The 16,912-nt window shown below is 43.6% G+C and overlaps 1 protein-coding gene across 2 annotated transcripts in view; it reads left to right on the top strand.

Annotated features, from left to right (window-relative positions):
- Positions 1–16,912, top strand: part of LOC122563341 (lysine-specific demethylase 5B-like) — a 231,711-nt gene that overhangs the window by 170,871 nt on the left and 43,928 nt on the right. For both annotated transcript variants that reach the window (XM_043717091.1, XM_043717092.1), the window contains 2 exons: positions 8,462–8,641; positions 15,393–15,500. In XM_043717091.1, the coding sequence (XP_043573026.1) occupies positions 8,462–8,641; positions 15,393–15,500 (288 nt within the window). The remainder of the gene's footprint in view (positions 1–8,461; positions 8,642–15,392; positions 15,501–16,912) is intronic.

Raw genomic sequence — 16,912 nt, forward strand, 5'->3', positions numbered from 1 at the left:
AGCAACATGTATGCATGAGATTCTTCTGTCCTTTCATTTTAACACTGTAAAGCTGAATTCATTAATCGGGAAAGATTCCATGTCATCTGTCGTCATCACTACCATATCTTAGAGGTCTGCGCCAAGTTGCCGATAACCTTAACTCTCGGGCTGTTGCCGGTGAGGTTCATTCCTACGTGAATGGCTGCTGGGTGACGTAGCTGTCCTAAAGAACAAAGAAAATTTACAGCTCAGGAACTGGCCCTTTGGCCTTTCAAGCCTGAGCCAATCCAAATGTACTGTCTAAACCTGTCAGTCAATTCCTAAGCATTTGTATCCCTCTGCTCCCCACCTACTCATGCATCTGTCCAGACGCATCTTAAATGAATCTACCGTGCCTGCCTGTACCACCTCTGCTGGCAATGCGTTCCAAACAGCCACCACCTTCTGTGTGAAGTACTTGCCGCGTGTATCCCCCTTAAACTTTCCACCTCTCACCTTGGAAGCGTGACCTCTTGTTATTGAATCCTTCACCGTGGGAAGAATCTTGTCTCTATCCACCCTGTCTATACCCTTCATGATTTTGTAAACCTCAATCAGGTCCCCCCTCAATCTCCTTTTTTCTAGTGAAAATAAACCTAACCTACTCAACCTCTCTTCATAGCTAGCACCTTCCACACCAGGCAACATCCTCGAAAACCTCCTCTGCACACTCTCCAAAGCATCCATATCCTTTTTCGTAATGTGGCGCCCAGAACTGTACACCGTATTCTAAATGCGGCCGAACCAATGTCTTGTACAATTTTAGAGGAGAAAGTGAGGTCTGCAGATGCTGGAGATCAGAGCTGAAAATGTGTTGCTGGAAAAGCGCAGCAGGTCAGGCAGCATCCAGGTAACAGGAGAATCGACGTTTCGGGCATAAGCCCTTATCCCTGAAGGGCTTATGCCCGAAACGTCGATTCTCCTGTTCCCTGGATGCTGCCTGACCTGCTGCGCTTTTCCAGCAACACATTTTCAGCTTGTACAATTTTAACATGACATGCCAGTTCTTATACTCGATACCCCGTCCAATGAAGACAAGCATATTATATGCCTTCTTGACCACTCTATCTACCTGTGCAGCAACCTTCAGGGTACAATGGACCTGCACTCCCAGACCTCTCTGCGCATCAGCTTTTCCCAAGGCTCTTCCATGCATTGTATAATTTGCTCTAGAATTAGACTTGCCGAAATGCATCACCTTACATTTGTCCGGATTGATATCCATCTGCCACTTTTCCGCCCAACTCTGCAGTCTATATCCTCCTGTATTCTCTGACAGTCCCTTATGCTTTCTGCTACTCCATCAATCTTTGTGTCATCTGCAAACTTGCTGATCATATCGACAGTGCCCTCTTCTAGATCATTTATGTATATTACAAATAACAGTGGCCCCAATACTGTCCCCTGTCGAACACTTTTCTCCATTTCGAGAAACTCCCTTCAACTACTACACTCTGTCTTCTGTTGCTCAACCGGTTCTTTATCCACCTAGCTAGAACATCCTGCACACCATGTGACTTCACTTTCTCCATTAGACTACAATGGGGAACCTTAAAACTCCTTACTAAAGTCCATGTATATGACATCAACACCCCTTTCTTCATCTAATAACTTGGTCACTTCCTTGAAGAACTCTATCAAGTTGGTAAGGCATGATCTCCCCCGCACAAAATCATGTTGCCCATCACCGATAAGCTCATTCCTTTCCAAATATAAATAGATACCACCTGTCAGTGCCTTCTCCAGCAACTTACCCACCACCGACATCAGGCTCACTGGTCTGTAGTTACCCGGAATATCCCTACTACCCTTCTTGTACAGGGGGACAACATGAGCAACATTCCAATCCTCCGGCACCTCACCTGTATTTAAGGATGCCACAAAGATATCTGTCAGGGCCCCAGCTATTTCCCCTCTCGCCTCCCTTAGCAACCTAAGACCATAAGACATAGGAGTGGAAGTAAGGCCATTCGGCCCATCGAGTCCACTCCGCCATTCAATCATGGCTGATGCGCATTTCAACTACACTTACCAGCGTTCTCCCCGTAGCCCTTAATTCCTCTAGACAACAAGAATCTATCAATCTCGGCCTTGAAGACATTTAGCGTCCCGGCTTCCACTGCACTCCGTGGCAATGAATTCCACAGGCCCACCACTCTCTGGCTGAAGAAATGTCTGTTCTGTTCTGAAATGACCCCCTCTAATTCTAAGGCTGTGTCCACGGGTCCTAGTCTCCTCGTTTAACTGAAACAATTTCCTAGCATCCACCTTTTCCAAGCCATGTATTATTTTGTACGTCTCTATTAAGTCTCCCCTTAATCTTCTAAACTCCAACGAGTACAATCCCAGTATCCTCAGCCGTTCCTCATATGTTAGATCTGTCATTCCAGGGATCATCCGTGTGAATCTCCGCTGGACACGTTCCAGTGCCAGTATGTCCTTCCTGAGGTGTGGGGACCAAAACTGGACACAGTACTCCAAATGGGGCCTAACCAGAGCTTTATAAAGTCTTAGTAGTGCATCTCTGCTTTTATATTCCAACCCTCTTGAGATAAGAGACAACATTGCATTCGCTTTTATGCAATTGCCCGTAGTGTTAGGTAAGGGGTATTTCATGACCCCTTTTAGCCCACTTGATTCCTTTAGATTAGATTACATTACGTTACAGTATGGAAACAGGCCCTTCGGCCCAACAAGTCCACACCGACCTGCCGAAGTGCAACCCACCCATACCCCTACATTTACCCCTTACCTAACACTACGGGCAATTTAGCATGGCAAATTCACCTGACCTGCACATCTTTGGACTGTGGGAGGAAACCGGAGCACCCGGAGGAAACCCACGCAGACACAGGGAGAACGTGCAAACTCCACACAGTCAGTCACCTGAGGCGGGAATTGAATCCGGGTCTCAGGCGCTGTGAGGCAGCAGTGAGGAAGCAGTCCTTGTTTAAAACTTGTCCTACTCTTCTGATATTCCTCCAGGGCCCGTTCTGATCTTATCTGCCTAGACCTTATGCGCTTCCCTTTTCCTTTTGGCTAGTCGTACAATTTCTCCTGTCATCCTCTCCAGTCATGACTGGTCATTACGCAACCCCCTGACTGAGGCAGAGTGTATATATAGTTCAGCTCGTACTTTCATCAGGGTGAGGCTGCTCCACCACGTGCAGATGACTCTCTTCTCAAGATGAGAGTCCGATATTTGGATCATTCTGGTGTGGGCTTTGCAGTACACTTCTAATAGCATGTGTGATATAGTCCTTGAATGCTGTGCTCTGTACCAACTGGAGAAGGTAAAAAGGAGAAGTGATGAATGTTGAAAAACTGGAAGGGCAGTAACAGTGTTTCAAGGAGTAAGATAAGGACCTGAAGTGGGAGGAGCATATCTTCGCCCTGATATCCTCTTCATCATGATCGTGTTGTAGCAATAAATCAGAAGGAACTTAATTGACTCATGCATCCAATAGATCTTAGTCGAATGAAGCATGATTCATTGACTTCAAATTAGTTGTTGCTCCAACCGCAAATCTTTGCTTTCTGTCCTTTTTCACTTTTCCTGTTGTGTGGTAAAAGTTAACAATGTTAATATGAACTTCAGTAAGGCGTTTGACAAGGTTCCTCATGGTAGACTGGTTAGCAAGGTTGGATCACATGGAATACAAACTGGAGACCTGTGACCGACGGTGTACCAAAAGGATTGGTGCTGAGTCCACTGCTTTTTGTCATTTATATAAATTATTTGGATGTGAATACAAGAGGTATGGTTATAAGTTTGCAAATGACTCCAAAGTTGGAGGTGTAGTGGACAGCAAAGAAGGTTACCCCAACGTAGAACATGATCTTGATCAGTTCGGCCCATGGGTCGAGGAGTGGTAGTTTGAGTTTAATTTAGATAAATGTGAGGTGCTGCGTTTTGGTAGGCCAATCAAGGCAAGACTTCTGCACTTAATGGTAAGGTCCTGGGAGTGTTGTTGAACAATGACCTTGGAGTGCAAGTTCATAGTTCCTTGAAAGTGGAGTTGCAGGTAGATAGGACAGTGAAGAAGGTGCTTGGTATGCTTCCTTTTATTGGTCAGTGCTCTAAGTATAGGAGTTGGAAGGTCATGTTGTGGCTGTACAGGACATTGGTTAGGCCACTTTTGGAATACTGTGTTCAATTCTGGTCTCCCTTCTCTAGGAAGGATGTTGTGAAGCTTGAAAGGGTTCAGAAAAGATTTACAAACATGTTGCCAGAATTGGAGGGTTTGAACTGTAGGGAGAGGCTGAATAAGCTGGGGCTATTTTCTCTGAAGCGTTGGAGGCTGAGGGGTGACCTTCTAGAAGTTTATAAAATCATGAGGGGGAGAGATAGGGTGAAGAACCAAAGTCTTTTCTGCAGGGTAACAGAGTTCAAAAGGAGAGCCATAGTTTGAAGGTGAGAGGGGAAAGATTTAAAAAGGAACGAAGGAGCAACTTTTTCTGCAGACGGTTGTGGTGTATGGGATCAGCTGCCAGAGGAAGTGGTGGAGGCTGGTACAGTTAGAACATTTCAAAGGCATCTGATGAGTATATGAATAGAAAGGGTTCAGTGGGATATCGGTCAAATGCTGGCAAGTATGACAAGATTAATTTAGGATATCTGATCAGCGTGGACAAATTGGAACAAAGGATCTGTTTCCATGCTATACAGCTCTATGACTGGCAGGCATATGTTTGTTTAATGAATGTATCTAGTAAAATACGATAGAGGAATGTCATTAAATACACTGAGCAGTTAAGTTGTAGTCACGTTAATTTATGTTTGTGTTCAGAGATGGGGTTCTTATGTTGACAAGGTGATCTAAATTATTGTCAGTCTGCTTTTTTCTTTTCCTGTCCTACTGGCTTGCTTTGTTTTGTCAATTTCCATGCTTCCATTTTCACCTATCTTTATCCTTCATTTCATTCTCCTCACGTCTGAGCTATTCATATGTTCTTTGTATTTTGAGTACCTTTTAATTTCTTTCATGTCCCCTGTCATTTGCTGCCTACATCTTAACTTTTATCACATTCTGTTCAGCTGTCCCTCTCTTATACTTAACTGAATTGGCAGTTGGTCTGATTATATCTTGAATTTTAAATCATCGTTTTTGATTTCAAATCTTTCCACAGAATCAGCTGCTCCCTTCTTTGTGACTTCCCCCTCTGACCTCTTGGATTGCAGGAGTTTTTAAAAAATATGTAAAAATGAGAGTAACTAAATTAGAGATGGATACTGGAGAAATTACCATGAGGAAAGTGCTGGAGACATTGAGCAAATATTTTTTCTTCAATGAGGAAGACATAATTTACATACTTGAATGTAGCATGGGATAGAAGAAAGGAGAGAGATTAGTATATATACAAGAAACTAAAAAACTGATAGATTTCCCAGACCTGCTGACCCACATCCTGGATTCTAAAAGAGATAGCTGCAGAGATCATGAATATACTTTTTTTTCCGTTCTCTCTGTTCTTGAATTATTCTAGTGTAATTGCAGATAAATGTAACAGTGCTTTCAGAAGAGGGAAAGAGGAGGCTAGGCCATCAGTCCTCTGGGAAATGCTGGAATCTATTGTGGAGGCTTTGAAAATCATGTATGATCCGAGTACAATTGTTTAAAACAGGGAATTTTAGCGACACAAATTTATTTAAAGTTTTAAAGAATGAAGTAGATAATTTTGAGACATTATCAAATGGCTTTTGGAAACTGAGGCAAAAGGTCAAATAAAGGTTGAATTTATAAGATAGGGGTTTACGTAATCCATCTATGTATTAGAATAGATGGAGGATTAAATAACGGGGAGCAGAGAGTAGGTGTTAACAGAATTTCTCTTAGTTAACACTGCAATTAACATTGTACTGCTAGGACAAGTGCTTCGACATCAGCTAATTTACAACTAATTTAGATAAAGAGACAGAGCAATATAACAAGTTCGTATGCAATACATCGCTGAAGTGAGAATGTCAGTTTATAAGGAGAATGAAAAGAGATCACAATAGGTTGCATGAGGAGACAATAGGGATAAGCATTCCCCACAACTATTGAATCAGACACTAAATAGAAACCAAAAGAACCGCAGATGCTGGAAAAAACCCCATAAATACAGAAATTGCTGGAAAATCTCAGCAGGTCTGGCAGCATCTGTGGAGGGAAATTAGAATTAACAAATGATCCTAATTTTTGAAGTCCTACTGTATTCAGTTGTGAATGGTGGTGGATAGTTCAAAAATTCACAAGATTTACAGGCTCCACAAATGCGCCTAGCCTTAATGATCTTGGAGCCAAGCACATAACTATGAAAAGCTGAAAAATTCGCAAGCAACTTGAGTAGAAGTGCCAAGTGGACGATCCATCGTAGTCTGCTGCTCAAGCAGCATAGCACCAAGCACCACAGATGTCAACCTTCAATGAATTTGATTCGCTTCATGATGATGAGAAATGGCTGAGGGCATTGAATACTGTAAAAGATTGGGGCCTTTAGGAGCATTCTGGCAATAGCACTGAGGACGTATGCTCTGGATCTAGTTTTGCCGTGAGCCAACCAGTATCTGCGTACCTGCAAAAGCAACATCTACTTGGCAATGTGGGATATTGTCGAGGTTATGTCCTTTTCACAAAAGGCAAGACTAATCTATTCCAGCCAACTGCTGCACCATCAGTTTACTTTCCATTATCAACGTGGCGGGAGGTGTAGCTGACTGCTATCAAGTGGCCGCTTGCTAATGTTCAGTTTTTGTACCACCAGTGACACTCAGCTCTTGACCTCATTGCAGCCTTGGTTTAAGCATGGACAGCAAAGGCTGATTTATTGTGGTGAGATCCAAGTAACTGACCTGGACATGGAGGCAGTTTTAGCCAAGTGTGGCACAAGGAGCTATAACAAAATTGGCTTCCATGGGAATTGGAGGCAAGCTCTCCATTATTTGGAGCCATACCTTACCACAAAGGAAGATGGGCTGGTAGTTAGATATCAATCATCTCATTCCCAGGGCATTGTTGCAAGAGTTGCTCAGATGAGTGTGTTACTGTGCTCCATCAATGACATCACCGGGTCAGAAATCACGTTTTTCAACTCCATTCATTGGTCCACAGAAACTACAGTAATCTCTGGCATTATGCAACGCAACCTGGACAATATTCTGACTTGGGCTGATCTGAGGCACAAATGTGACTTGGTGCTTGAGTGTCAAGAAATGACCATTTGGAACAAAGGATCTAACCATCTCATTTTGACATTAGTGGCATTCCCCTTGCTGAATAGGGCTACTACTGATCAGAAGCTAAACTGCACTAGCCATGTAAATGATGTGGCTATAAGAGGTTAATCATAGAATCGCAGGAGGAGGCCATTCAGTCTATTGTGTCTGCTCTGGCTTTGAGCATTTTGACTTCATGCTTAACTTTTACCTCTTGCCAAAAACCCTGCAATTGTTTCCATTGAAATAATCATTGTGTTCTCCTCCACCACACTGATTGCAAAACAGAGCCACTCATGAAAAGGTTTTTCTCCTCTTGTATTTACTTCTTTCGCAAAACAGTTTCAAATTGTGCCTCTGTTTCTCAGTCCTTTTACTTCTTAGTGTTTAGATTTTCCATGTACATGTGTGTGCGTGTTTGACATGAATACATACAGGTATCCTTTACAAAATGCTAGTGTTCAGAAATCCCAAGAGTCATTAGTCAGAGCTGGCATCCATTCTTTTTCTCTGTCCTTACCGTTGAATTAAACTTCACACTCAATCTCTAACTGTTCCCAACTCCAGTTTCCTTTTTCAAATACAGCCCCCACTTCCAATGGTACTAAAATTCAGATTTCCTAATCCAGTATATCTATTTTTACCACCAACTTAAATTCTACCATTATGCACCCATTCTTTGAGCTAGTAAAAGCAATTTTATTCCATTCTATGTCAGCTAAATATTATCTACCTCGAACTCAGTAAATCATACAAAACAGCTTTGCAAAGTTCCTTCTTTAAAAATGGCAAGTTATTAAAAATTAAGCTAAGACATATGTATGTTTACTAAATGCCATTAATTTGTTTTCATTGACTAAATGATGGTTGCTGAATTAATTTGCCAAACATCAGCAAAAATCCTGCAATATCATCTGTTGAAAATATCATCTGTTGTCCCTCACACTGCGTAATTAACCAAATTTCTGTAACGGTACAAAACAGTGAAACCTCTGATTTGCCGTGAGCAGTTCCATAATTATAACTTGTTCACGAGATATGGTGATGAGGACTTGCTTGTGGCCCATTATTACAATGCAATATTTTGATTCTGTATTTTCAGTGATACTTGAGCAACTATTAAATACTGAAATGTAAAATATGTGCACTTTGAATCTGTTAGAAGTGTGGCTGAACTTCACAAGTTGTCCACTTTCTGAGCATTTTGTGTTCTATCTGGACTTTATTTTCTTATATTGTTAGAATTCTGATGAGCACCCTCCAGTGGAAACATTGGTGGAACTTGTCACCCGTGGCCGTACAATCCCAGTACGTTTGGATCCACTTCCTCAACTTGAGTCACTTCTTGCAGATGTTGAGACCTGGAGAGATTCTGCAGCTAAAACCTTTCTAAGAAAGAACTCCACCTGTTCCCTTTATGAGGTAAGCATATTAATGACAGTATACAATTGCATTCGCATAGAGTCCTGGAGCTCAGCACAGAAAAAGGTATTTCTGCCCATTAAGTCCATGCCAGTTAAAAAAGACAAGTACCAAACTATCTTCATTCCATTTTCTAGCATTTGGCTCACAGTCTTGTATACCTTGTCATTGAAACTGCACATCTAATTGTTCCTTAAATGCATTCTGACCTGGATCCATACTTCTCAAATGGTGCATGATCTTGTTTCAACTGGGCAACCTTGCTCCTGACCTGAAATCTCATTCTTCCTCACCTCACTTGACCTGAATCCCACCTGTCTTGGCTGGTTTCCTGACTAACACCCGCGACCTTACCTTTGGCCTGTATTCCTGCAAATTGTCTCATTTCAAGTAAATATTCTGTTTTAGATGCTACAGTAGAATCTCCATCTGCTGCTCTATCAGGTAGTTCATTCTAAATCAAAATTACTCACTTGTTTCTTCTTTTCGCCTTTGTTCTTTCTCACTCATCCTGAATGTGCTTGATCCCTCCACCAATGCGAACAAATTCTCTATCTACGCTGTTCAGACCCCACATGATTTTGAAGATCAGATCTTCTCTCAATTGTCTAAGCTCTACTGAAAACAGCCCAGCTTCTCTGTCCTAGATTTCATTCTAGTGGGTGGCACGGTGGTTAGCACTGCTGCCTCACAGCGCCAGAGACCCGGGTTCAATTCCCACCTCAAGCGACTGAATGTGTAGAGTTTGCACATTCTCCCCATGCCTGCGTGGGTTTCATCTGGGTGTTCCGGTTTCCTCCCACAGTCCAAAAATGTGCAGGTTAGGTGAATTGGCCATGCTAAATCGCCCGTAGTGTTAGGTGAAGGGATAAATATAGGGGAATGGGTCTGGGTGGGTTGCGCTTCGGCGGGTCGGTGTGGACTTGTTGGGCCGAAGGGCCTGTTTCTAAATCTTCTCTGATATCTCCCAAAAGAGTGAGAAATTGAATTGGATACGAATAAGAGCTTTGATGAAACCAGTCTTAATGCACAAAAGGCTTGATAATTACAATGTACCACCATTAGTATTTTTTCTCGATTACTTTCTCAATTTACCCTCCTATCATCATGCAAGGAAGCCCAAAGTGTCTCTGTAGTGATTGGAACAAGGTCAGCCAGTTGGATTTCATAGAATAAGAGTTCCTGATTGGGGCTGTTGACCTGGTCCAAGTTTGAGTAAGACCTCAGCCAGGCTGGCAACATATTAGATTAGTTTTTTTTAGTTAGAGTGTGGAAACAGGCCATTCTGCCTAACAAGTCCACACCGACCCTCCGAAGAGCAACCCACCCAGACCCTTTACCTAACACTACGGGAAATTTACCCTGGCCAATTCACCTAACCTGCACATTTTTGGACTGTGGGAGGAAACCAGAGCACCCGGAGGAAACCCACGCAGACACAGGGAGAAGGTGCAAACTATGCTCAGACAGTTGCCTGAGGCGGGAATTGAACCCAGGTCTCTGGTGCTGTGAGGCAGCAGTGCTAACCACTGTGGTACCTCTACAGAGTAAGGGTACAACTTTGATTCCAGTCTCTTATGAGAAGTAGCTGGTTCATTTACTGCTGATTGTAATAAAAGGATCTGGCCCAAGTTTGGCGGATTGAAATTGGTTGAGAAAGATGGTACCTTATTGGCTCAATATTTTTGGATTAGGAAACAACTGTCTGAGTGAAATTCAAATTAAATACCTGGAAACTTTTCAGGAAGGTCTAGGGACTGTCAAAGGTGCCAAGCCCATCTATATATTGACCCGGAAGCAATTAGAGTCAGACAGTCATAGAGATGTACAGCACGGAAACAGACCCTTCGGTCCAACACGTCCCTGCCGACCAGATATCCCAACCCAATCTAGACCCACCTACCAGCACCTGGCCCATATCCACCCAGATGCCTTTAAATGTTGCAATTGTATTAGTCTCCACCACTTTCTCTGGCAGCTCATTCCACACACGTACAACCCTCTGAGTGAAGATTAGATTAGATTACTTACTGTGTGGAAACAGGCCCTTCGGCCCAACAAGTCCACACCGAGTTGCCGAAGCGCACCCACTCAGACCCATTCCCCTACATTTACCCCTGCACCTAACATTACAGACAATTTAGCATGGCCAGTTCACCTAACCTGCATGTTTTTTTGGAACGTGGGAGGAAACTCACGCAGACACGGGGAAAATGTGCAAACTCCACACATTCAGTCGCCTGAGGTGGGAATTGAATCTGGGTCTCTGGCTCTGTGAGGCAGCACTGCTAACCACTGTGCTGCCCCTTAGGTCTCTTTTACATCTTTCCCCTCACCCTAAACCTATGCCCTCTAGTTCTGGACTCTCCCACCTCAGGGAAAGTGCTTAATCTATTTATCCTATCCATGCCCCTCATGATTTTGTAAACCTCGATCAGGTCACCCCACAGCCTTTGACGCTCCAAGGAAAACAGCCCTAGCCTATTCAACCTCTGCCTATAGCTCAAATCCTCCAACCCTGGCAACATCCTTGTAAATCTTTTCTAAATCCTTTTAAGTTTCACAACATCTTTCCGATTGGAAGGAGACCAGAATTGAACGCAGTGTTCCAACAGTGGCCTAACCAATGTCCTGTACAGCCGCAACATGACCTCCCAACTCCTGTACTCAATACTCTGTCCAATAAAGGAAAGTATACCAGACGCCATCTTCACTATCCTATCTACCTGCGACTCCACTTTCAAGGAGCTATGAGCCTGCACTTCAAAATCTCTTTGTTCAGCAACACTCCCTAGGACCTTACCATTAAGTGTATAAGTCCTGCTAAGATTTGCTTTCCCAAAATGCAGCACCTCACATTTATCTAAATTCAACTCCATCTGCCACTTCTCAGCCCATTGGCTGATCTGATCAAGATCCCATTTTAATCTGAGGGTAACCTTCTTTGCTGTCCACTACACCTCCAATTTTGGTGTCATCAGCAAACTTACTAACTATACCTCTTATGCTCACATCCAAGTCATTTATATAAATGAAGAAAAGTAGCGGACCCAGCACCAATCCTTGTGGCATTCCACTGGTCACAAGCCTCCAGTCTAAAAAACAACCCTTCACCACCCACTCTCTTCTATCTTTCAGCCAGTTCTGTATCCAAATGGCAAGTTCTCCCTGTATTCCATGAGATCTAACCTTGCTAACCAGTCTCCCATGGGGAATCTTGTTGAACGCCTTACTGAAGTCTATATAGACCACATCTACCACTCTGTCCTCATCAATCCTCTTTGTTACTTCTTCAAAAAACTCAATCAAGTTTGTGAGACATGATTTCCCAAGCATAAAGCCATGTTGACTATCCCTTCCAAATATGTATACATCCTGTCCCTCAGGATTCCCTCCAACAACTTGCCCATCACCGATGTCAGACTCACTGGTCTATAGTTCCCTGGCTTGTCCTTACCACCTTTCCTAAACAGTGGCACCACGTTAGCCACCCTCTAGTCTTCCGGCACTTTACCTGTGCCTATCGATGATACAGATATCTCAGCAAGAGGCCCAGCAATCACTTCCCTAGTTTCCCACAGAGTTCTGGGGTACATCTGATTAGGTCCTGGGGATTTATCCACTTTTATGTGTTTCAAGACATCCAGCACTTCCTCCTCTGTGATATGGACATTTTTCAACATGTCACCATCTATTTTCCTACGTTCTATATCTTCCATGTCCTTTTCCACAGTAAATACTGATGCACAATACTGGTTTAGTATTTCCTCCATCTCCTGCGCTCCACACGAAGGCCGCCTTACTGGTCTCTGAGGGGCTGTATTCTCTCTCTAGTTATCCTTTTGTCCTTTAATGTATTTATAAAAATCCTTTGGATTCTCCTTAACTCTATTTGCCAAAGCTATCTCATGTGCCCATTTTACCCTCCTGATTTCTCTCTTAAGTATACTCCTACTGCTTGTATACTTTCCTAAGGATTCACTGGATCTATCCCGTCTGTACCTGACATGTGTTTCCTCCTTTTTCTTCACCAAACCCTCAATTTCTTAAGTCACCCAGCATTCCATACCAGCCTTTCCTTTCAGAGCTGAAAATGTGTTGCTGGAAAAGCGCAGCAGGTCAGGCAGCATCCAGGGAACAGGAGAATCGACGTTTCGGGCATAAGCCCTTCGGGCATAAGGGCTTATGCCTGAAATGTCGATTCTCCTGTTCCCTGGATGCTGCCTGACCTGCTGCGCTTTTCCAGCAACACATTTTCAGCTCTGATCTCCAGCATCTGCAGACCTCACTTTCTCCTCAGCCTTTCCTTTCACCCTAACAGGAGTATACTTTCTCTGGACAGTCTTTTTTTCTCATTTCTGAAGGCTTCCTATTTTCCAGCCGTCCCTTTACCTGTCTCCATCTGCCCCCAATCAGGTTTTGAAAGTTCTTGCCTAATACTGTCAAAATTCGCCTTCCTCCAATTAGAACTTCAACTTTTAAATCTGGTCTATCCTTTTCCATCACTATTTTAAAACTAATAGAATTATGGTCACTAGCCCCAAAGTGCTCCCCCACTTGACAACTCAGTCACCTGTTCTGCCTTATTTCCCAAGTTTAGGTCCTTCGGCTCAACAAGTCCACACCAACCCGCCGAAGCGCAAACCACCCATACCCCTACATTTACCCCTTACCTAACAGTACGGGCAATTTAGCATGGCCAATTCACCTGACCCTGCACATCTTTGGACTGTGGGAGGAAACCGGAGCACCCGGAGGAAACCCACGCAGACACGGGGAGAATGTGCAAACTCCACACAGTCAGTCGCCTGAGGCAGGAATTGAACCCGGGTCTCTGGCGCTGTGAGGCAGCAGTGCTAACCACTGTGCCACCATGCCGCTTCTACTGCCCTTACACTCTTCTAGAGATTCTCTCGAACTGTGCTGTCTATACTTGACAATGCTTCCTTTTTCTTGACGAGAGCATAAATTTCTCTCATCATCCAACATTCCCTACACTGACCAGTCTTGCCCTTCACCCAAACAAAAACAGAGTTAAAAAGTGTGGTGGTGGAAAAGCACTGCTGGTCAGGCAGCATCCAAGGAGCAGGAGAGTTGACATTTTGAGCATATGCTCTTCATCAGGAATGTGTATCATTCCTAACAGGAAAAGACTGTTATATCAGAGTCCAGAGACAAGTTCATTTTTGAAGGCTTCTAGATTTCCAGCTGTCCCTTTACCTGTGAAGATCCACTCCCAATCAACTTTTGAAATTTCTTGCCTAATACAGTGAAAATTGCCCTTCTTCCAGTTTAGGACTTTAATCAGGTGTATCCTTTTCCAAACATTTTAATGTTAGTAGAAATATGATCACTGGCCCAAGGTGCTCCCCACTGACACCTCAGTCACTTGCCCTGCTTTATTTCTCAAGATCTCAGTAATCTAGGTTTGTTCAATATATTGCATCAGTGTATGACACTGATCTTTTGCTATTAATTCTGTATCCTATGATCCTGCGCCACTAGCAACCAGATGAAGGAGCAGCTGTCCAAAAGCTTGTACTTCCAGATAAACTAGGAGGAAGTGAGGACTGCAGATGCTGGAGATCAGAGTCTAGAGTGTGTAATGCTGGAAAAGCACAGCAGGTCAGGCAGTATCCAAGGAGCAGGAGAATCTACGTTTTGGGTATAGTCCCTTCATCAGGAATGAGGCTTGTGGGCCAGGGGGCTGAGACATAAATGGGAGGAGGTGGGACTGGGGAAGTTAGCTGGGAATGTGATAGGTAGATGAAGGTGGGGGGGAAAGGTGATAGGTGGAGAGGAGGGTGGAGCAGATAGGTGGGAAGGAAGATAGGCGGGTCAAGAGGGCGTGCTTTTCCAGCACCACACTCTCGACTTCCAAATAAACCTGTTGGACTATAACCTGGTGTTGTGTGATCTTTTAACTTGGTCCACCCCAGTCCAACACCGGCATGTCAACATTATTTGTCAAAAGTAGGTCAAGTTTTGCTCCTCCTCGGGTAACCAAATCCACATACTGAATAAGAGAATTTTCTTATACACACTAAACAAATTCCTCTCCATCTAAGACCTTAACACTATGGCAGTCCCAGTCTTATGTTTGGAAAGCTAAAACCTCCTCCTATTACAGCTCGATTATTCTTACAGATAACTGCGACCTCCTTACAAATTTGGTTTTCAATTTTTTTGCTGACTATTTGGGGGTGGTCTAGAGTACAGTTCCAATAAGGTGACTATCCCTTTCTTATTTCTCACTTCCGTCCACATAATCTCACTGGATGTACTCCCCTGAATTTCCTCCCTACGTACAGCCGTAATGTTATTCCTAATCAAAGTCACCACTCCCCCCCTCTCTTGCCCCCCACTTTCTATCTTTCCTATAGCATCTATATCCTTGAACATTAAGCTGCCAGTCCTGTCTATACCTAAACTTTTGGTCAGCATGGACCAGTTTGAGCCGATGAACCTATTGCTGTGCTCTCTCTCTGCTGCTCACTCTCCTGCTCCCCCCACCCTCACTCACTCCCTCCCTCCTCGCCGTCGCTCGCCTCTCCGGCCCCCTCTCCCTGTTCCCCGCTGTCCGGCTCCCTCTCTCTTGGTCTCTGTCTCTCTTTGGTGTCTCTTGGTCTCTGTCTCTGCGACTCTCGCTCTCGGTCTCTCTTTTTCTTTCTATTTCTCCCTTACAGACAAACTTTGACCGTTGCTGCTGTTTCCCAATATTCTTGGTGAATTGGGATTTTTGTTGTTCTAGGTGCTGTGTCCCAGGTCAGACATTTGTGCAACTGGATTGAAAAACAAAACTAAGAAATCGAAAGATACTTTACAGAATGGAAAACGAAAAGTTACAAAACTGCAAAGTGTAAGTTACCTGGTTCATGAGTTAATGACACTGATATTGTACTAACAGAGTGTGACAGATATGATTCCAATTTTCTACTATTTTGATGCAGCTTGATTATTCCATATCTCTAAATCTTGTGTGTACATATGCAGGATGATTTATCTTTGCGACTAGCTCACTAATTGTCTGGTCTCTTCATTCCTGCACAAATATCTTCCTTTTAATTGAATAGATGGGGGAATTGCTGGCTGCACCAGCATTTATTGCTCATCCTTTGTTGCTCTTGATCAACCTATAGGCTGTAGGTTGCTATTAGGAATGCTATTAGGAAATGATATCCAGCATTCTGACCAGGCAACACTGAAGGAACAGCAATATATTTACAAATTAGGATGGTGAGTGACTTGGAGAGAAACCTGCAGGTGCTGGTATTTCCGTGTATCCATGACCAGCGTGTTCTACAGGGATTGGTGCAGGGTGTACTTCTGTTTGTCATTTTATATAAATGATTTAGTTGAGAATATAGAAAGCTTGGTTAGTAATTTTTAGATGACACCCAGTTGTGTAGTGCACAGTGAAGAAGGCTATTAAGGACAAAAGGGTAATTAGGGAGAGAATAAGGCCCCTCAAAGATCAGCAAGGCGGAATTTGTGTGGAGCCGCAGGAGATGGAGGAGATACTAAACGAGTATCTTGCATCAGTATTTACAGTGGAAAAGGACGTGGAAGATATAGAATGTAGGGAAATAGATGGTGATATCTTGAAAAATGTCCATATTACAGAGGAGGAAGTGCTGGATGTCTTGAAACACATAAGAGTGGGTAAATCCCCAGGACCTGATCAGGTGTGCCTTAGAACTCTGTGCGAGGCTAGGGAAGTGTTTGCTGGGCCCATTGCTGAGATATCCCTATCATCAATAGGCACAGGTGAGGTGCCGGAAGACTGGAGGTTGGCTAACGTGGTGCCACTATTTAAGAAAGATGGTAAGGACGAGCCAGGGAACTAAAGACCTATGAGCCTGACGTCAGTGTGGGCACGTTGGAGGGAATCCTGTGGGACAGGATGTACATGTATTTGGAAAGGCAAGGACTGATTAGGGATAGTCAGCATGGCTTTGTGCGTGGGAAATCATGCCTCACAAACTTGATTGAGTTTTTTGAAGAAGTAACAAAGAGGATTGATGAGGGCAGAGCAGTAGGTGTGATCTATGTGGACTTCAGTAAGGTGTTTGACAAAGTTCCCCATGGGAGACTGATTAGCAAGGTTAGGTCTCATGGAATGCAAGGAGAACTAGCCATTTGGATACAGAAGTGGCTCAAAGGTGGAGGGTTGTTTTTCAGACTGGAGGGCTGTGACCAATGGTGTGCCACAAGTATCAGTGTTGGGTCCACTACTTTTCTTCATTTAAATAAATGATTTGGATGTGAGCA

The sequence above is a fragment of the Chiloscyllium plagiosum genome, chromosome 26, assembly GCF_004010195.1.
Source record: "Chiloscyllium plagiosum isolate BGI_BamShark_2017 chromosome 26, ASM401019v2, whole genome shotgun sequence".
NCBI lineage: Eukaryota > Metazoa > Chordata > Chondrichthyes > Orectolobiformes > Hemiscylliidae > Chiloscyllium > Chiloscyllium plagiosum.